General features: G+C 37.2%; 1 protein-coding gene across 3 annotated transcripts in view; it reads left to right on the top strand.

Moving 5' to 3' along the window:
- LOC106059529 (uncharacterized) overlaps positions 1 to 21829 on the top strand; it is a 134760-nt gene that overhangs the window by 22943 nt on the left and 89988 nt on the right. For 2 of the 3 annotated variants that reach the window (XM_056039051.1, XM_056039052.1), the window contains exons 9-10: positions 4175 to 4279; positions 20754 to 20998. In XM_056039051.1, the coding sequence (XP_055895026.1) occupies positions 4175 to 4279; positions 20754 to 20998 (350 nt within the window). The remainder of the gene's footprint in view (positions 1 to 4174; positions 4280 to 20753; positions 20999 to 21829) is intronic. The other variant, XM_056039053.1, reaches the window with a different exon arrangement.

Raw genomic sequence — 21829 nt, 5'->3', positions numbered from 1 at the left:
AAAGTCCAATAACTATTTGTTTAATCTGTTCAATAAGGACTTGTTGAATTTAGGAACTGGTTTCATTGTTCCCCCTAAACCCATAAGGAATTAATTATTTTTCTCCCCCCCCCCCAGCCATATATATATATATATAAGTGTGTTTCTGTGTGTGTGTACTTAATTAATCTTTATAACATTCTGACCCTTCATTCTTTCGGAAGTAGCTTAAATTGAAACACATTGAAGCTAGTATGCGGGGTCCTTCCGCTATTTCACTTCCGGTTGTTGTATTGTCTAGTCTTTCCCAGAGCCGGATTTATGGCAAAGTGTACCCTGCCCATTACCTAATGCTCTGGATTGAAATAGAAACCTTAAACGAAATATCAATACTTAACATAACTATAAAAGAAAATAAGATTAGGTTTATCAGTATTCTTACGAGTCATACAAGTTTGAGACCAAAATTAAAATATGTTTAAAAAATCCAAAATTGTAAGTCTCTTTATCTGTTTAAAAAAAATAAATGGAATGTGCAATATTGGAAATTTTTTTAAATTTCAGGTTCTTAAAAGTTTGAGATCTATTTGTACGTCACTAATATAAATATGTTTAAAGGTGTAATAGTATCGTGTACCAATGTATTCCAATAAAATACAAAACAATAGAAAACTCAAAGCTTTTGAACGTTTTTTTTTTCCAATTTTTAAGTTTAACTAGATTAACAATAAATATGAATTTAAATACTCAGCTGAAATCACTTTAAATAGATCTCAACTGGAACAATTGTTTTAGACCTACTACATATACACAGTCATATTAGTACAATATGTAACATCATTCTATTCTCAACTTAGATTTACTGGAAGTTTTAACATTGCATGTCCATCTGTTTTAAGAAGTCTTTTTTAAATTTCATTTTCATTCCTTTTTTTTCTTACGGTTTTCTTATAATGCCCACATATTTCTCGAGGTAGCTCTCTCATCTTTGTCCAATTAACTGTATTTTGTAAATTTAAGCATCTTAAAAAACAAAAACAAAAATAATGCGACCAAAGACCAGTTTACTGAGACTAACGTTAATCTTAACTAGTTGTCTTTAACCTGAAGCTTCGCTAGCAAATATTTTTGAACTCACTTCTGCCCAGAGTTTGAGCTTTTCATTACTTTCCTTGGTGCGTTAGCAGAAGATTACATTTCTATTTTCGGTAGTGCTTCCTGTCTGCAATCTATGTTCACCCTTCTTCTCCTTCTATTAATTGTTTCCTATCGGCTAAAAAAAAATGCATTAAAACTGAAATTTTGAATTTTATGAAATGCCTAACTCAGTGATGGGCAAACTTTTTAGGGGCGGGTCAAAAACTTAGGTCTAATATTAAAAAAACAACAAACGAACAGAAATTTAACACAATTATTTAATGATATCAAAGTTATACTTATGCGATGTATGAATCTGTGAGTGGTTTGACAATAGTTGGACGTCTTTTGGTTCAAATTGGGATGTTCTGATGTTAACAGACAACTGGGATGTTCTGATGTTTACAATAAACTGGGATATTCTAAACTGGGATGTTCTGATGTTAACAGTAAACTAGGATGTTCTGATGTTTACAGTAAACTGGGATGTTCTGATGTTTACAGTAAACTGGGATGTTCTGATGTTTACAGTAAACTGGGATGTTCTGATGTTTACAGTAAACTGGGATGTTCTGATGTTTACAGTAAACTGGGATGTTCTGATGTTTACAGTAAACTGGGATGTTCTGATGTTTACAGTAAACTGGGATGTTCTGATGTTTACAGTAAACTGGGATGTTCATACGTGAAAAAAAAAAAGCTGCTAACAAGTGTACGCACCGCTAACATTGCGCCCAGTTTGTTCTCGTAAGATTTGAGATCTATAGACATACATGAAAATAATTGTTTGATAGATCATTAGAAACTAAAAATACCTCTTTTTGTTGTTGAAATGTTCTGTTTAATTCGTCATGAAGTGTCTCAAGTTATCTTCATAATTCTTAAGCTTACCAGTGAATTGGACAAGGCCACAGATAATTGAATGAACTGTTTGCTTTTAATTTGCTCATGTGACGGAGACGATCTGTGCAGAATGAACATCTTAGCGCCATGTGGAATCAATTTTTGTCTCATAGAAGAAAGACACTCCTTCGTTTTTGCAGTCCACAAATTTTCTCGAATACGCATCGTGCATTGCTTTTTTTATATTCTTATTCATGTAGTTTAGCAAATATCACAGGGTATGAAGAATGCATGGAATTATGAAATCTTGCAATGGTCTGGGAGTAAGCTTACGGTAGTGAAAAGCATTTACATGTTTAAGTTTTACATCGAAAATAAGTTCTTTATTTACGGCAGTATGATGCAGTGTCGAAAAGCAGCCTCGTTTTGGTGGAGTTGGCCTCCTCTTACGACTATGGTTCATCTCGTAGAATAATTTTTCGTGTGACTGGAGTCCTACCTGGAGAGACACTCCCGTCCACTTATATCACAGGTTAATAAAAGCTTTCGCTTTGGTGGTAGAAGAGCTGAGGCCCATGTTTTTTCGCTGTCCATAGCTTTCTTTGGTCACCATCTCTCTCCACGTATTTCGGTCTAGGGCTACGTCTTCCTAACGGTCAGCATCAATATACACAACCTTGATGTCCGGTTTGATTATATCCTCAAAAGCAAACGTGGGGACGACCATTTTTCTTGAGCCAGTTACAGTTGCCCATAAAGGAGGACTTTCGGGATGCGATTGTCTTCCATCCGGCGAACTTGACCTAGCAAGTTGTTTAAGTATTCGTTGTCTGAGGATTCGTGGTCTTAGGATTCACAATCCTAGCAATACAGGCCTTTTACCTATCACATCTAGCAGCTTCATCTGTCTTAATATTCCATATTCTTGATGTAGGTACTTTCTAAATGTTTAGACCTAAAAACATATGGCATTTTTGTTGTGCCTTACAAGGAACGCAGTCCTTGTTTATTCTTCATTTATATCGTATTATAATAATATCATTAGACCAGTATCAATCTCATCGGCTCAGGTAGTTGATAACAAAACTAGTCCTAACGACGAATTTTGTTGAAGGCTTACCTTTTTTTATCCACTGATTTGTTTCTGGATGTTATATTTTTTTTTGAGATAGACTTACAGTTTCAAAAATCTTTTTTTCATTCGGAACTAAAACTTCTAAAAATTAAATTACTCATTACATTCTCCCCTAGACATTACTGAATTACTTTTTGCAGTCTTGAACACTACAATATAAAGAACAAACTTACGTGTGCGTCAGTCTAGAACTCCACCTTGAGCCCGCACTGAACTGAACCAAGCTGTCTTTGACTGAAACACCTCCGCTCTTTATATAGGTTGGGTGCAGAACTTGTTGGTAACTTTCAACGCGCAAATGTCTCTCATCCGCTTCATATGGTTTCTATAAGTGTTCATAATCATCACCAGGGCTCCACTCGCTGGTCTTAGCAGATGGGCAAGCGTTTGCTGTGGCTGGTGCTAGACCTTGTTAATGAGTTCCTTGTGTGTAGATCAGCTTTTACATTACATTTTGTAAAAGGAACTTGATGTAATAATTATTTTCGAGATCTTCGGATATGTGTTTTCTGTCCCCATCGGTCATGAGTGCGTAAGGGAGTGAATAGATTTATGTTAAGAAGTGAAGTGTCGGAATATATTGTATACATTAAAAAGGCCAAGGTTTCATTACAAGTGAGACATAGTGGTCAGTCATTAACATTTCTAACATTAAGCCACTTCCAGTTCGACTCACTTTAATAGAAACACGACATTCGGAATCATATGTGAGTGTTAATTTTAGCACTTTCAGAGTTAAAGCAATTTACAAGCATACAACTCACTTGTTTGAATAATATTTACCACGGGTGTACATTTTCTTTACTGTGAGTGTGCAAATTAAAAATCCTTCGACACAAGCATTAGTGGAAAAAAAAAAAAAATTACAATTCGCACTATTGTTCAAATGATTCAACTCGTTTTCAAATAAATTTGAATGTGATATTATGAGACTATTTGTTATTATTATTATTTCCAAACTTGTTGCGGGCCTGATTTAACCCATCCGCTGGTTGGAATTGGCCTGCGGGCCGTAGTTTGCCCATCACTGGCCTAAGATGAGTGAATGTCCCTCTAAATCAAGTTGTCTCTCTATCTTAGCCTCGGACCCACTTATTAAACCGAAAGCAGTTCCAACAAAGAGAACTACAGACAATGACGAGGAGGAGGGTGTGTGTACTCAGACATACGAGTCCACCAGTACAGGTAAAAAGGTTGCATTCAATATTTCCAGCACGAATATCAGAACGCATGGACAGCAAACTATCAACAAGCACATGGCCTTTGGTCGTGACTTTCTAGTGTCACTTATAGTTAGTTAGTCACCCCCCCCTTTTTAATTCCCGCTCTCACGCCCACAACAAAAATATAGTCCTACGTTAAATCTCTGACTGCTTTTCGGTTCCTCAATTCGCTACTGAATATACCATTTGTTGCTTTTCGGCCGCAGCCAACCTCCACAACACACACACACACACACTTTTACACTTTTAGGCCACTTTTATTAATTCACATTTTTACAATGCTTATATATCAACTCAATCTGTCTTTCTGTTTGTGTGTCCGTCTGGCCAAAAGTTTGTAGATGTTATTTCTCCGACACCCAATCTCGGATCACGCTAAAATTTTGCACAATTATTTATTTAATTTGACAACATAAGAATCAATAAAAAAAAAGTAACCGATTTGTTAGTTACATATTGGTAATAAATTACTTTGTAGTAAATGTATTTGCGTAATATCTTAAACAAGGGAAAGAAATAGTACTTGAAGAAGTGATATAAGCTGAATTTGTCCTCTTTATATTAGACTGCTTTATTAGACTTAGTGAACACAAACATGAAATAGAAACAGTTGATAACTATACAATCTATCATGTTATTAGAGTCTTCGCTAGCAGTGTCGTTATTGAATTGGCCTGAGAAGCTCACAAGTTCGAATTCTGGTCGTTCCCTTTTCCTTTTCTTTAAAAAAATAATTTAAAAAGATATATATATGTATATATATATATATGCAGTGGCGTTACTAGGGGGCTGCGGGGCTGCAGTCCGCTCCGGGTGACATCTAAGTGTGAAAAATCATATCTTGGAAAAGCAGGCACACAAAAAATAATCTCTAGATATATACCGACACATGCCTAGACACATCTACTGTAGTAGTCTAGATCTGTATATTTGATTTCAGCCTTATTTTATTTTTGGTACGTACGTTACTGTTTTTTTTTTAAATATCGCTTTTATTTGCGCTGTAGTTATTTTATACTTAAATATGAATCGGGTAAAATTACAATTGCACCAAAATTTATGAAATGTAATTATTAATTTAAGTGACGTCATTTCAACTTAAAGTAGAATCTTTATTACTGGCCTAAGATGAGTGAATGTCCCTCTAAATCAAGTTTTCTCTCTATCTTAGCATCGGACCCAATTTTTTTTTCAAAATGGCGCTGCACTGTGGCGACAAGCAATTTGTGCTTTCATTATTCATTATTATTTCTTTGCTGAATGTATATTGAATGTTCTTTTGTAATTAGTTATGCAGATGAAGACTTCTGTTTTCAAGGTGGGCTCTACAATGAGTATTTACATTGCAGTTTTACTAGATCTAGATTTGTTCAGCTTTGGTTATTTGGTTAGGAATGAAAGAAGAAAAATGGCGACCCAAGATGGCGCCGATCTAGTACTAGATCTATTCATTATAGTAGAGATCAACTCCTCAAACTTCGTTCCAAGAGGAAGCCTCTTCCACCATGTTATGCACATATAAATTGTCTCTATCCTTCTTCTGTTAGTACAAGGAAAAGAGGGAAAAAAGGAGGACTACGGCAAAGGCTGAGAAGAAGAGGTTTTCGCGCTAACGTCCTCTCAATTAGAAACAAAGTGGATGAGATATGTGCCCATGTACGCTACGACCACGTTTTTAGGGAAAGTTGTCTATTGGCATTTACTGAGACATGGTTAGAGGAGGATGACAACGACAACCTGATTGCTATTGATGGTTTATCTTGCGTGAGATCTGACAGAACGGCTGAGTCTAAGAAGAAGAAAGGTGGGGGCCTCTGTGTGTACATCAACCTCAAATACTGTACCAATTACACTGTTAAAAAGAGATGTGCTGTCCGGATCTAGAACTACTGGCGCTCTCATTGAGACCTTTTTATTTGCCAAGAGACTTTGGTGTTATTTACATAGTCCTGGTTTATGTTCCGTCTACAGCCAAGACGGAAGTTGCAGCTGCAATCATCGCTGACGTAGTGCATGAGTTTCAGACAAGGTCACCGGACTCACCAGTAGTTATACTGGGTGATTTTAATAAATGCACCTTGAAGGTTGACCTACCCACCTTCTATCAACACATCTCATGTCCGACAAGAGAGAACAGAACTTTGGACTTATGTTACTGTAACTTCTAAGGAGCATTCACATCTCGTGAAAAGCCACCACTAGGATCATCGGACCACAAAACAATACAACTGCTGCCTACTTACCGCACGAAACTTAAAGAAGGAAAAATCATTTAAAAAAACATACAAGAATGGACTCAAGACAATATTCTCAAACTACAGGGATGTCTAGACTGCACTGACTGGAATTTGTTTAAAGAGACCACTTCAAATCTGGAAGAATGGGTCGACGCAGTGACAAATTACATCAAACTCTGTGAAAACATGTGTGTGAGTACTAAGAGCATCAAGATATACCCCAACAATAAACCATGGGTCACTGCAAAAATAAAACGGGAAATAATCAAAAAGAAATGAGCATATATGAGTGGCGATGGACAGACAAGGAATATAGCTCAACGAAATCCCAACGTCGTTCTTGAGGAAGGGAGGAGAAACTACCGCATCAAGCTGGAAGACTCAATTAAGACAAGTGACATGAGACAGACGTGGGGCATCATGAACAAAATGGCAGGAGCACAAGTCAAAATTAAAAATAATCTTGCTACAAGAGACGAAAAAACATTAGCCAACAAGTTAAATGATTTCTATTGTCGCTTCGACACGAAAGATTTTAATTATCGAAGACTCAAAGCCCTTGATGATGTCAATGTTAATAACTGTTTAGAATAAGCGATTACTAAAGAGCAAGTTTGTAACATTTTCAAAAACGTCAACCCAATGAAAGCTGGTGGGCCTGATGGAATAAAAGGGCAAATCTTAAAAGAATGTGCTGAACAACTAGCTGAACCTTTCCAAGATATTTTCTCTACTTCATTACTAAACCATGAGATACCACCTGTTTGGAAGTCATCTATAATTGTACCTGTGCCAAAGGTTTCCAAACCAAAAGAAATGAATGACTATAGACCTGTTTAACGTAATTGCATTGTGTCTAAATGTTTAGAAAAATTGGTTAAAATGTTTCTTCTGAATGATCTTTGTAATAAGTTAGACCCTTTACAATTTGCTTACCAAAAGGGTAAAGGTGTAGATGATGCCATCCTAAATATTTTAAATTGTGTCTACAAACATCTGGACTTTCCGAACACGTATGTAATTTTGTTTGTTATTGATTTCTCATCAGCTTTAGCACTATACAACTTCATTTACTCATTGAAAAGATGAAAGCGTTGAAGATTAGTCCATACATAATACTATGGGCTAATGAATTTTTGACCCAGAAATCTCAGAGGGTTAGGGTAAACAATGTTATTTAAAATGAACGCATAGTTAACTAGGGGCGCCCCAGGGGGCTGTGAAATCGCCATTGTGGTTCATTTTGTACAGCAATGATTTTCAATGCGATAGTCCTTTTTGCTCCTTCACAAAATTCTCTGATGATGCGGCTCTTCTTGCCCTGCTCTCTGAGAGCTCAGACGTAAATGAGTATTTCAAAGAAATAGAACACATTGAAAAATACTGTAAAGATAATTTTTTATTATTAAATGTAAAAAAAAACAAAGAAATGATAATCGATTTTCGTAGGGAAAAGAAGGAAAATGATATTGTTTCTGTAGCTGGAGAGACTATTGAAATTGTGCAAACCTTTAAATACCTTGGTACTATCCTTGACAATAAACTAAATTTTACTGCAAATACTGATTACATCAGCAAAAAAGGGCAGCAAAGATTACGATTACTAAGAAAACTGTCCTCGTTTAATGTAAGCGAATAAAGATTATTATTATTATTATTATGTTAGAAATGAACGAGTAGTCATTCTCTGGCGCTGCCAGGGTCGAGTTTCGCTAAAGAGAAACAAAATTCATCGTAGTCCCTTTAACAGTTTCCACTGAGGAATTTTCTGGTGATGTGGCAGGTCTGCAGCAGTACCGCCCTCTGACAGGCAACGAAGATGTTCCTAGGAATGTTAAGGGCCTTGAAGGTGTCTGTGAGGTCAGTTGTTATTATCCCCTCGGTTGATATAACAATGGGGTATATTGTTATTTTGGACAATTTCCATAGACGCTTAATCTCCAAGCCTAGGTTCCCATATTTTCTTTGTTTTTCTATCTCAGTTTTTCTTAAATTATGAGACAGTGGTACGGCGATATCGATAATGGTAGCGGTTTTTTCTTTTTTATCGATGAACAGCAGATCCGGGCGATTGAAATCTACCGTTTTGTCGGTCAGAATAGGCCTATCCCAGTACAGCAGATGTTCAGTAGACTCGAGAACCTCTTGCGGAGAGTATTTATAATAAGGGGGAGTGTCCTTATCGATCAATTTGTACGTCAAAGCCAGGTGTTGGTGTATTAACTTTGCAACTTGGTTATGGCGACCTAGGTAGGCTGATTCTGATAGGGCTGGACATCCTGCCATAATGTGTTCAATCGACTCGCCCACATTTCCACATTTTCGGCATTTGTCGACAACATTGAGTTTCAGGATATGCTTCTCGTAATTTTTTGTCCTGATTACTCTGTCCTGTATTGCTGTAACAAAGCCTTCTGTTTCAGGGTAGAGATGACCTGCTTTGAGCCATGTTAAGGAAGCAGCCTTGTCGATGTTGTCCCCATGTAATGAAGCCGGAAATTTTCCGTGGAGTGTTTTTTCTTCCCATTGGCGAATCTCATGCCCTACGTCGTCCAAACCGATATTGACATCAGCATTGTGTAGGTTCAGAGGGGTTGCATCGGAGTCGTATTTCCGTTGGAAGGAAACTAATTTGTTGCTGGAGGCGAGCAGTTTTGATCGTATTTTTAAAACTTGCATCTTACACAATTTGAAGATGTTCTGCAATCCACGACCCCCATCCTTCCTGGGCAGGAATAACCTTATGGTGGAGGACTTGGGGTGTAGGCATCGAAACTTGGTTAGTAATTTTCTAGTGAGTCTGTCAATGTCATGTAGGTCGGTGTCAGTCCATTTGATCACACCGAACGTGTAAAGGAGCACAGGGACGGCCCAGCTGTTAATTGCAGTGATGAGATTACTGCCAGACAGTTTGGTGTTGAGGATTTTATTAACTCTTTGCCTATATTTGCCAAGAAAGTCCTCTTTTAATTTCTTATGGTTTATCTTGGCATTCTGGTTTATTCCAAGATATTTATAAATAGAGGCGGAGTTCAATTCCTCAATGCCTTCAAATGCAATGTTGGTGTTCGTTGCCTTGCCCTTTTTAATGCTTATGATGCCACACTTATCCAGGCCAAAAGACATACAGATATCGTCACTAAAGCCTTTTACCGTTTCGATTGAGGTGTGTAATTTTTGCTCGGTTTCTGCATATAGCTTTAGATCATCCATGTATAATAAGTGGGACACACATTTTGTACATTTAGTGTCAACCCTAAAACCGTTTGTAGAGTCTTGGAGTAATGTAGATAGAGGATTAATCGCTAGGCAGAACCAGAGTGGAGATAGTGAGTCACCCTGGTATATACCTCTTCTTATGTGCACAGAACCTAGTTTATCACGATTTAGGTGCAGGTTTATCTTCCAACTATTCATACAGACTTTCAATAGTTGTTTTATTCTTGGGTTGATTCTATGGATGTCCAGGGTTTTTAATAGCCAATCATGCGGAACTGAATCGAAAGCTTTTTTGTAGTCGATGTAAAACATGTGTAAATTTCTCTTTCTTCTATTAGCTTGATGCAATATAATACCATCTATAGTTAGCTGTACTTTACAGCCCATCGACTCTTCAATGCAACCTTGTTGTTCATCTGCTAGTAGCTTATGGGCAGAACAAAATTTATACATTTTACTTTTTAAAAGTGAAGTTAATAGTTTATACACCACTGACAGACAAGTGATAGGGCGATAGTTTGATGGTTGGTTCGGATCCCCTTTTTTGGGGAGGAGAGATGTTCTCCCTTCAGTGAGTTCTAACAGCATTATTATTATTATTATTATTATTAGCAAAAAGATCAATGCAAAAAGTTCTTTTAAAGAAATTATTTTAATGCCTCTTCACCAACGCGACTCTATAATCTACCTCTATTTTTACTGAAGAACGGAACAATTTCTCCCGAATAACATTCCATCGTACTATTGACGTTTTTTGCCAAACCAGAACAGTCCCGCTTTAAGACGCCTTGCTAAACACGAGGACGATCTTAGGACAAAAAGTCCATAATAAACCTGCATGATCTACTGCAGCCTTTCTCAGGCTGTGGAGGATGGGGTGCGACGTTCTATCATGGAAAGCGCGACGTTCTGACCATTATTATCAATGTTTCAAAAGTTAAAATTTTGTAAGTTAAAAACGTCGTATCATCTTCATTTAAATGTGACCAAATAAAACACTTAAATGTTCATCTTAACTTATCGTAAGACATGCGTGCACCAGAAGTGCACCAAAAATCCCTTGCTAAATAGTATTGGCCGATGTTTCCTCTCCCTTTATTAAACTTAATTTTAGCGACTTTTTTTTTTTACAAGGATAAATATATTGCGCCCAGATTTCAAGAACATACTTCTGTATCAGAAAGTCCTACTCCTTTATAATTTAATATTGACATGGGTTTTCTTATTAAGGGAAGAAAATCTGTTGTAGAAGACAGAGCTCAGAAAGCAGAAAAACGCTTGGCGGGCTTTCCCAGACCACCTTGCTGAACGGAAAGGGAACCTGGTGCCACTCTAATACTATCTCCATAAATAACTTGTTCGGTTATACAAAACGCTTTATAATTATTTACAAAGCACAACTAAACGGTGAACGGGATAATTTGGATGTTTCTCACAGTTCAGATACGGCCAGTCCAATTCTATCTTAGTTTCGCGTGATCTACTTCTTCTTTGTAGGAGAAATAGTACAAGCTAAACTTAAGGAGAATTGGTATCTTAAGCTCAAAAATGCTGAAAAGCACTTGGCGCCTGGGACTCCGCCCCGGAATACGCTTTGTGAGTTTCAAGCGCTCCAAAGACGAATAGCAAACGTACATATTCTGGTAGATGGTGGTTGGTGTTTAAACAACACAAAATAATGTTATTAAAAGTCTAACCAAGGAAACATGTTCAGGTGATGTTAAGTCTGTTTCTAATTTTAATAAAGTTACATTGTAAAATATGCAATAAATAATGGAATTTTATAATAGATTCGACACTCTTTTACATTTGTGCAACAATCAATGAAAGTAAGTAGTCAGCTCACTGTATTGGTTTAACAAAAAGAACAAACTAATAACGACAGTGTTTATTGGGAAAGGTTTGGAGAAAGTAGAATTGGGGATAGGTGACATCATGAGCTACCCGAACCGGGTGACACCGACCCTAGTTACGCTACTATATATATGTATATATATATATTTATACCTTTGGTTTGTTTCAACTATTTTTACATCTTTTAATCATAAAGACAGCAATGTACGGTATAAGACACTTACAATTTTCTTTAGACTTTAGACCATCAGTTTCAGACTTGAAGAAAAAAATATAGTTTTCCGAATCGAATGCCATATTCCATTTCCCCACACACTATTTATTTTGGTTATCTGTCTTCTAAACTTAAGGAAATATCATTTTGTTTTTATTAAATGTAATCAATTATTTTATTCCTTTTGAACGTAGCAAATGACAGTGCTAAAAGTATCATTCCTTGATCTCTCTCTCCCTCTCTCTATCTCTAAAGAATTAATAAAATAGACTCTATATATATCGTTTTTGGTAGTATTGGGTTCGTTTTGGTTTTATTTGGAGTTTGTCTAAAAGGAATTTGAACTGACGCAAGGCAAATTAAAAATAAGTTGACTTAGGGGAAAAAGTAATTCGTTTTAAAAAAACGGTATTTTGTGCCATTTCTATTTATGCTTTCTATATAGACGTTGGCCTTTTGGGAAATACCGAAACTAAAATACAAAGGTTTGATAGAAAGATCATTGTTTTTCGCGAATTGCGTTTTTTCAGGTTGCGAATCTGTCAAAACCGCGTCTTAGCAAGCACCCTAAAGAGAAAAGGAATCCGTGTACGAACTTTCATGCGAATACCTAAGAGAACTAATGAGATTTCTTGACACATAAGTCAGTCAGTATTTGAGTTTTATATATGATAATGACTCTCATTATCCAGGCTGTCTGCAAACACGACACTGCCAACTCAATGAACTTGACTACTCAGGGCTCTAAAATGACGTAACACTTTAATGTCCAATAAATCAGAGCCAATACTGTACAATTGGCAACATACAACAACTGTACAAATGCTTTACCGTTGAGAACTGCGCCGCAGTATACCACTATATCAAACTCTATTGGCCTCTCCAACTTGCACTGGGATCAACTGTATAGTATTGACTTCACACACTGGGCTCCATGTATCGCACTTGACCGTTGATCAAGATCAAGACTTCGTCTCGTAATTGCGAGTTGTCTTGATTCTACTCCGCACCAAACCGTCGCACAGAACCACACCGCTAAACCGCACTGAACTGAACTAAGACGTCTTGGCTGTGACACCTACGCTCTTTATATAGGGTCCACGAAGGCTTTCTAGAAACCGACGGAATTTCACTCGACCATTCTTACTGCTCACATGACTATATCCGACGTGACTGTTCACAACACAAATCCATCCCAAAACGTCGTTGTGTCGTCACTTGTCACAGTTTAGCGCTCGACTCGCGCTGTGTACTGTGTACAGCTGGCTACACTCACACAATTACTTTATCCGCATTATCATCAGAGTTATGACATTGCCCTTTCCTCAGAGTTATCTCTCCGCGTACAGAATCCACCTCATGACATGGGTTGTGAAGTTTCATCGGGAAGGTGGAGGTTGATCAATGGAAACGGCTATGGGCTTGACTCTTGAGCTTGACGAAGCCATTCACATTGCATTCAGCTAACGTCGCATTCTTCTTCTTCAGTTGTTCTTCATCAGGTTTTGGTGACGTCAAGGCTGCATTGCTCTCCGGTCATTCAGAACTGAAGGCAGCCACTTAACACATGGAGAGGGCGTCATCACCGTTGTCAAAGAAATCTTTGGCCTAACAGGCGTCTTTTTAAGCCTTTCTTTGAGGATGAAAGTCTACAGGAGGGGAAGTTTTGAGATACGCAATCACCCTCAGTCTTGTCTGTATGACAGTGGCGTGGCTAAGGGGGGATGAGGGGGGGATATATTTGAATATCTCCCCGGGACCCCACTTGAGGAGGTCCCCTAAATGGGTGTCCGAAATTTGTTTGTAATACATAAATTAATATAATTGATTGACAAATAGTGTCAAAGGGAGTCTTATTTTTCAACATTAATGGATTAAATTTATAACAAAGACTAAACCTAGATCTAGGTCTATCAGTACGTTGACTGTTGACATTTTAAAAATATTTTTTCCAACAGAGATCAAAGTTGTTTTTTATGTTAGTTTTATATTTTAAAATGCAAATCTTTAATAGATTTGTTGCCGATTTATTTTCCTTTTAAAAGAGATCAAACATGTGCTTGCAGTAAGAACTAAGAATATTTCTCTCTTTGTTGCTACGAATAAAACTGTATGATATACACCGAATTCCAGGTATCTTATTACCTTTACTAATAATAGATTTAAATGGCGAGTATTTTAAGGTTACGCTAGTTAACCTTGAAGCAAAACTTACAGAATCGAGTATAACAGATCCAATAGTTATTCTTAATAATGCTAGAATTGTCCATTATTCGGGTTTGGCTTCTATAATTTCAGAATTCAACTTCACACTCGAGTTATTAACCCTCTATTCATCTTTCCTCAATCCAATGGACACATGCTTCTCTAAATTAAAAAAAACAAACAAAACAACTGTTCTTATAAAGTGATAAAAGAGTGAATTGCAAAGGTGGGAAAATGAATCAAATAACTAAAATGTATGTCTTTTCGTCAGAGGAAATTTTACAATCATGGCATATTTTTTATTTGTGAAATTATTTTTTTTTTATTCTTTCTATGGAAACTTCCCCCATGCCGAGTTGACCAGAGTGGGGCTTCAAAACAGCGTGACACAAAGGTTAAACCTATAATAACGCAGCCACAATGAGTGGCCGTCTGTCTGCTGAGACAACAATTGTCACTTTTTTTTTTTAACTGTACATGAATTGTTCAACTTTTTTTTTCCAAATTAACCCCAGAGATGGGCCAAACTGAAAGAAGATGAAGCCGGGATTAAAAAAAGAGTAATACAAGAGAAGAAGCTACGTCGACAGTTTCCTTTCATCTCGACAAAATCATCATACTGTTGGAGAACCTTTTTGAAGCAACAACTGAAAGAATGGACACTAGAAGCAGTGCACAGAATATGTTCTGTTGTCACAGATAGATATTAACATTAACATACTGTAGACATTAATTAATAATAATGATAATTTTAATGGAGACTGTGATTATCAAAGTAGACAAAGAAAACTCTCTTTTTGTTTCCGTCAAATTCTTTTGCTTTCGCACAAAACATAAACAATAAACAATGACGTAATATCATATAATATTAGCACATCCATCCTTTTGAAGTTATTATCGCATCCTTCCTTTTAAAGTTCTTAAGAGTGATATCTACTAGGAACTTTAACAATTCGACCACTTCTGGTTGTCTTGACTGGCACAACAAGTTCTCTAGACGTTGGTCTATAACTGTCTGTTTCGTTTGTTCCAACAGTTTGCTGTTCATTGTCTTCATCGGTATCATAGTACCCAGAGATGTCTTCATTGAAACACTTGTTCAAAAAGCGTTGATTTCTTCTTCTTCCATTGTTTGTTTTTATGATGTAAGATCTGGGTGCTGAATGTTTTTTTTATGACAACTGCTTTCTGCCATGTTTGTCCTAGACGAACTCTCACTTTCTCTCCGACAGAGTAATCTTTAGGTAGTCTTTGCTTTTCATCTATCGTTCGTTGAGTAATGTCTCTGCATTTTCAGCTACCGATAGTTTCAATAGTTTGGGATCAGTTGGAATAATGTCCCCGAGTCTTCTACTCATCAGCAGTTGTGATGGTGAATACGGCAGTTCGCTTTTCGGAGTATTTCTATACTCGAGCATAGCGAGATAGGGATCTTTCCCACTTTTGTATGCTTTGAATACTTTTGCTTTCGCACAAAACATAAACAACCAACAATGACGTAATATCATATAATATTAGCACAGAATCTTCTTTATGCAGTGGAAAATTAAGAGTTTTTTGCATATCTGGAATTCTGGTCAAAGCTCCTGCGCCCAATTAATATAGTTCAGAATAAACTACAAAAGTTGGGACTGCATATACGGGAAGCTGCTGAAGAAATTAGTACCCTTTCATGCTTTCTGCAAAATGATGAGAAACTGACAAAAACCCAATCCATCGAAAAAGCAAAAGGAGGTAGTGAATACTATGGATTCCCTGTAATCAAAACAACCAGAAGAAAGAAAAGACTTGATGGGAAGTTGAGTTCTAATGTAGGACTGTCAATAGAACTGCAATTCAAACGTGTTGCGACAGAAGTGCTGGACAGATTTCATATGGAGATGAAGGGCAGATTCCAAAGGCTGGAAAGAAAATGGATACCTTTGGGTTTCTTCTTGAACCAAGACTGAAGACACACTGATGACAAACTGTTCTACCTTTTCCTGTTTGTATTATGAAATAAATGGCAAATTGCTTGTTCAATGATGTCATTGATGCACGAGCACTTTTCATCAACAAACCAGTAATACAATCACCAATAGACATATTGCAGAAACTGGCTTCATATGGTAATTACGTGTGCTCAAACCTTGCAACCTCCTCCGAATACCGCTAACTCAGGCCACTTCCATTGCGTCATGTGAGAGATCATTCTCAAAGCTCAAGCTCATCAAAATATATCTGAGGAGCACAATGACGCAAGAATAGCTTATCATGGCTTTAATGTCAGTGAAGTCACAAATACTAGAAAGCATCGATGTAGATAATGTTATAGATGTCTTTGCTGCACATAATGCACGACGTGAAGCGATATCAATTGAGATTGGTCACTTGTGCATTATTTAACTTATAAACAACGGTATTATTCATTAAAAGAGTCTTAAAGATTATTTTTTGTAACGTTTACTGACATACTGAACCAATTTGATTTTGGGCTTATATATTTTTTGCATAGATTATCTCTTGTCATATGTCGAATGTCAAAATGCAAGGTCAAAGAGGTCAATACTCCCGGGCCTCCCAATCCCTAGATACGCCCCTGCTATATGACATGTAACACTCACTGTAATCTTGGCAGTTGGACAAACGTCTGCTTGGACGCAGATATATATAATAATATAGATACTAGCTTTAATTGACCCGGCTTTGCTCTGTTTTTTTTTCTTTCTACAAATAGCATGCATTTATTCCGTTTGAATTAGTGTACAAATCTGATTTAGATAAAAAGCAAATCGAGAATTAGTATCATCTAGATCAGTGTTTCTCAAACTGTGTTCCGCGGCACACTAGAAGATTTAGAGATGTGCCGCGGGAGTTTCTAGAAATATTTGAAATTTATGCAGGTTTCCAGAACGCCACCCGTGCAGCGTTACACAGGTCTGTCTAAAATTAAATTTTTATTTTACGTTGCGATTACAAGCAAGTACTAATCTACCAGTAATAGTAGCCCGCACTCTACCCTTTTCTCTGCCGTACTAAATCGGATCGCTCCATGCTGATAGAAAGGGGTATTAGCTATTCAGGTTATGGAATTTTCCTCTATACATGTATTATTATAACTAAAATGTAGGCCGCCCTAGCAGACGCACAGCAGTTTTTGAATTGGGAACGATAATAATAAGCGATGTGTTTCATGTATGCTAATAACAAATTATCAATAAGCGTCAATTATTGTTATCCATGGAGAAATACGTTAGCAAGAATGAAACTGCGAAAGTGTTAAATGAAAAGCAAGGAACCAAACGAAGGTGTAAAGAAGATTACATCGGATATGGTTTCATATCTTCGGGAACTGAAGATTCTCCATTGCCATTCTGTCTGATCTGCAATGCAACTCTGTCGAATGGGGCACTTGTTCCAAGCAAATTGAAGAGGCTCTTGGAAACAAAACATCCGGCTGTAAAAGCGCAACCGTAGGAGTACTTCGAAAACATCAGGACTCAATAAAATTAAGAAGCTAAGAAACTTACGAACTACCTAAAACTGCCAGAAAAGGGATTGATTGCAAGTTATAAGGTTGTTCAATCATTAGCAAAACACAAGAAAGCAAACACAAAGACTGAATCAGTCATTGCACCAGATTTAGCAATAGTTGTTGAAACAATCCTAGGACCCGATGCCGCCTAAAAAGTTTAAAAAGTGCCTATGTCAAATGATACTATCTCTCGCAGAATTGTAAACTTATCGTCAAATTTACAAGATCAAATCTGCGAACACTTCGACGTGAAAGACGATGAAGTGTCTCTGCTGTGATCTCTTCAAGCTGACGTTAGCGGCGAACCCCTGCTGCTAGCTTTTATTCGGTTCTTAATGGATGAAAAATGTGTCAACTAATACTTATTTTGCAAAGACTTACAGACTACAAACAAAGACGAAGATATTTACAAAGTGGTAAAGGAAAACATTTTGCTCTTCAAACAACAGTGGAAAAACTGTCAGCGTTTGCACCGATGGCTGTCCTTCCATGCAGGGAAATAGAAAAAGATTCGTCACTCTTGTGTGTCAAGAAAATTTAAATGTATTAGTTGTTCACTGCATGATCCACAAAGAAGCTCTAGTCTTCAAATCTTTGTCTGTTCTGAATCAAGTGATTGAATTTGTAAACTTCATCAAATCTCATCAAATCTTGCATCCCGACTTTTCTCTCAGCTTTGTGAAGCAATGGAGTCAGATTATCAATGTCTCCTGTATCACCCCTGAGATGAACTCCAATTGATGGCAAGGCTGGAAGGATCAGTCCTGTCGTAGCTTTGTCCAGAAACTCTGCTGTTAGTCGTAGTGCCTTTAAGATCCCATACAGGTCAAGTGACTCGGCAGACAAACTACACGCAGCTCTCGGAGATGCGGACGCTCTTGCAAGAGATGCGCCACTGTTTCCACCGACTCTGCACAGTATCGGCAACGGGCATCAAAATTTGGCCGGAACCGGGCAAAGTAAGCACCAACAGGGCACTGCCCATTCCACACTGCGCAATGATAGATTGTTCCGACCTTTTTAGCCTGCACCATGGGTCGTCGCGGTCCGGGCGACGCAAATGCTGCCAGACTCCACGGGCTTTGTTGGAGCCATCCCAGGATTTCAACCACTTGCCATGTACCCACTGTCAGACTAATGTCGTAGCTTGGTTAAACGTACTTGGGGCTTCAAAAGTGGGCACGGCCAGTGCTCCTTTTCGTGCTAAAGCATCAGCCGCCTCGTTACCCACCACAGTGCGAGGGCACCCACTGCATAAAGATGACAACTCCAATAAATAGGTGGATGTTATTTGCGGCGCCTCTTCTACTAAAGGTGACTTTGCCCCAAAGCCAGGCAGAAGTCGCAACGGTTTCTTTTTTACAAGACCATTGGAAGATATCATCAATGCATCCTCAAAACTAAAGTCATGTGGTGAAAAATTAAATATGCAATAAAGGAAGATACCCAAAGGACTATTCAACTGCTTTCCTACTTACAATGAATGAAATCCTCCCCGAAATTAAGTACATTTGTCACGCCTGCAGTCAGCATTGCAGCATTACTTTCCAACGGTTGGAATAAGGATGGTTCAGATCTCCATTAGAAAACAACGAAGCTACAAAACTTACAACTGAAGAAGAAGAGCAGCTCATTGATTTTAAAAACGATGCAGTTCTTAAGTTATGCCAAGAAAAGCTTGGATGTATTTTGGATTTCACTCAATAAGTTATATCCTGCAATCAGTTTAAAAGCAATCAAAATAGTTCTTTTATTTGCATCTTTATGGTTTTGTAAGATTGGATTTTCAGCACTGACTGAAATTAAGTCTAAGAAAAGAGAGACTTCTTAAAATAGACGATGAAATGCGAGTTTGTTTGTCGACTTTGGAGCCTCGATTTGATCGCATTTGCTGTCAAAAACAGGCACACCCTTCACATTAAATGTAACATTTAAGAACAGGTCAAAAAAAGCTTTCACTTTATTATAAAACAGCTGGTGTGCCGGAAATTTTTGTAGTTTTTTTTACTGTGCCGGCAGACAAAAAAGTTTGAGAAACACTGATATGGATTCTAGGGTCTAGAACGAGGGAAGCGTGGTCGAGAAGTTAAATACGCTTGAAATTTTCTTGGTTTGGCTACCTATGAAGGGGGCTCGAGGTTCCACACCCAATTCGGGCAGAGTTGTGTTAAGCTCGCCAAATAAGATCGCCTTCGGCATGCAGTCGTCTCACTTGCGGAATAATTGTCCAACATTAGTGCTTCTTCCACACCGACCTTTTCTGTAATTATGTGTAAAATATTTGCTCTAATTTTTATTATAACATTTTTTGGTACTAGTAGAAATACACGGCGACGACAGTCTTTATGCCAACTGCTAAAATCAAAACCAATAAAGCGAACTTTTGTTTTTGCATGTTGGTGGCGTCGCCTTTTAAAAATACAAAGAACACAATGGTGAAAAAACTAATCCGTTGCAAGTTTATTCAAACTGCTGAAACCAAAACCTATACAACGAACTTTTTTTTCAAGTTGGTGGCGTCGCCTTTCTAAAATAGGACACAACAGTATGAAGATGTAAGACTAAATCGTTACAAGTTTCATCACAATTGATCAAACGATGTGTTAGTTTTCATAAGGGACATCCGCACCTCATTTATTGTGTTTTATATATTAAAGACAACTAAATTATGTTGTTCTTTTTTTTTTTTTTATTTGTTTAAAATGTAAAAATAATGTTAAGTAAAAATAAGAAAATTCTTTTTTTTGTCAATTTCATCCAATTCAAAACAAAATATTTTATTTTTAAGTCTTACAAGCCAGTCTAGTGGTTTCCAATAAAATCTTGACTAACGTCCTCTACTTCCTTAAATCCGGCACTGGGTCTCTCCTTCCATTGATATTTCTCAACAGCATTGCCATAACAAACTTTGTAAATGATAATAACCTATTAATCATAAGTGTCCTGAAGATAAAGATATGATATTTGACTAGAGCTAAATGTTGTTTGTTTACGATTGGTGAATGAGGTCCATTAGTTTTACAATTGACTCATTGTTAAGACTTCTAAATGTCAAAAATAACTCCAAACCTAACATTTGGCTAAACCTAATTATTTAATGGCAGTCATTTAGAGTTCTGGCTGTTTAAATAAAAGTTTATGCTTGATCCAATAACAAAAATAGCTATAAAAATACATCCTTTTTTTATTCCAGTATCCAATAACTGTGGAAGTCTATCAAAGCAAAACACCATCACCATGGGGCTTTGGGAAGGCACGTTCTCAAGCCCAGACTTTGATTCTTTCTCTACTTACGCCAGCATAATAGATTGTACGTGGGTAATAGAAATACCATTCAGCAGCCACATTATGTTAGTCTTTGAGACCTTTGCTCTTCAAGATCCCATAATAGACGAAGATAACGACTATACTTGTGAGGACTATGTGATGATAACGGAGGTAATCATTTCGTTCAAATATATGATGTGTCATCCAAGCGTGATAGGCCTTATTTTTGAGCACTAGAGAATCGTATGGTGGCTCAGTGGTAAAGAATTGGGATTCTGCAAAGGGGGTTTCGAGTTCGAATCCCGGTGAATGCTGGGAAGATTTTTAGAACTACCCTAAGTCGACTCCTATGACAGACGTTGGTAAAGTATAGGCTGTTGGTCGTTATGCGACACGGCACCTTCATTAACCGTTGGCCTAAGACGCAGAATAACGTTACCTAAGATGACCAGATATTTTGAGAACGTAATTATTTTTATCAATAGTTTTGTTTTTCATGATTTCAGATTGTTCAATACACTTCTTATCAATTGTCTGGATCATTTTGAAAGGGGGTGGGAGAGAAAGAAAGTGGTATCTAGGTTATTGCTTTTAAATGCATTTTTGAAAAAATGAGTTGAACGACATGAATTCGAACTCGAGGGCTAAAGCCTCTTCAGCCTCTCCAAGGCAGAGCACTAACCACTATGCTAAGGAAGTGCTTATGAAAATAGAAGGTTTTAAAGTTATCTATTGATGTTTTCAAACTTTTCTCTACAAAGTATAAAGTGTAACAAGAATTTATGTAGCACTGTAGAGTAACCTAAAACAAGACTTATAACGACACATGATTTGACGGAAGTGATACACACAATAACACATTAAATTAATGTTGTGAATACATTCTCACGACGTTACACAAACATAAGCAAGTATAAATTAATTCACCACAGGGCCTAATTAAATTTACACCACCTTATTAGTCAAGTACAATTTATTTCCCTTGTTCTAGATACCAAAAAA

Source organism: Biomphalaria glabrata, chromosome 8 (assembly GCF_947242115.1).
Source record: "Biomphalaria glabrata chromosome 8, xgBioGlab47.1, whole genome shotgun sequence".
NCBI classification, from domain to species: domain Eukaryota; kingdom Metazoa; phylum Mollusca; class Gastropoda; family Planorbidae; genus Biomphalaria; species Biomphalaria glabrata.
This window is presented reverse-complemented; position numbering and strand designations above follow the sequence as displayed.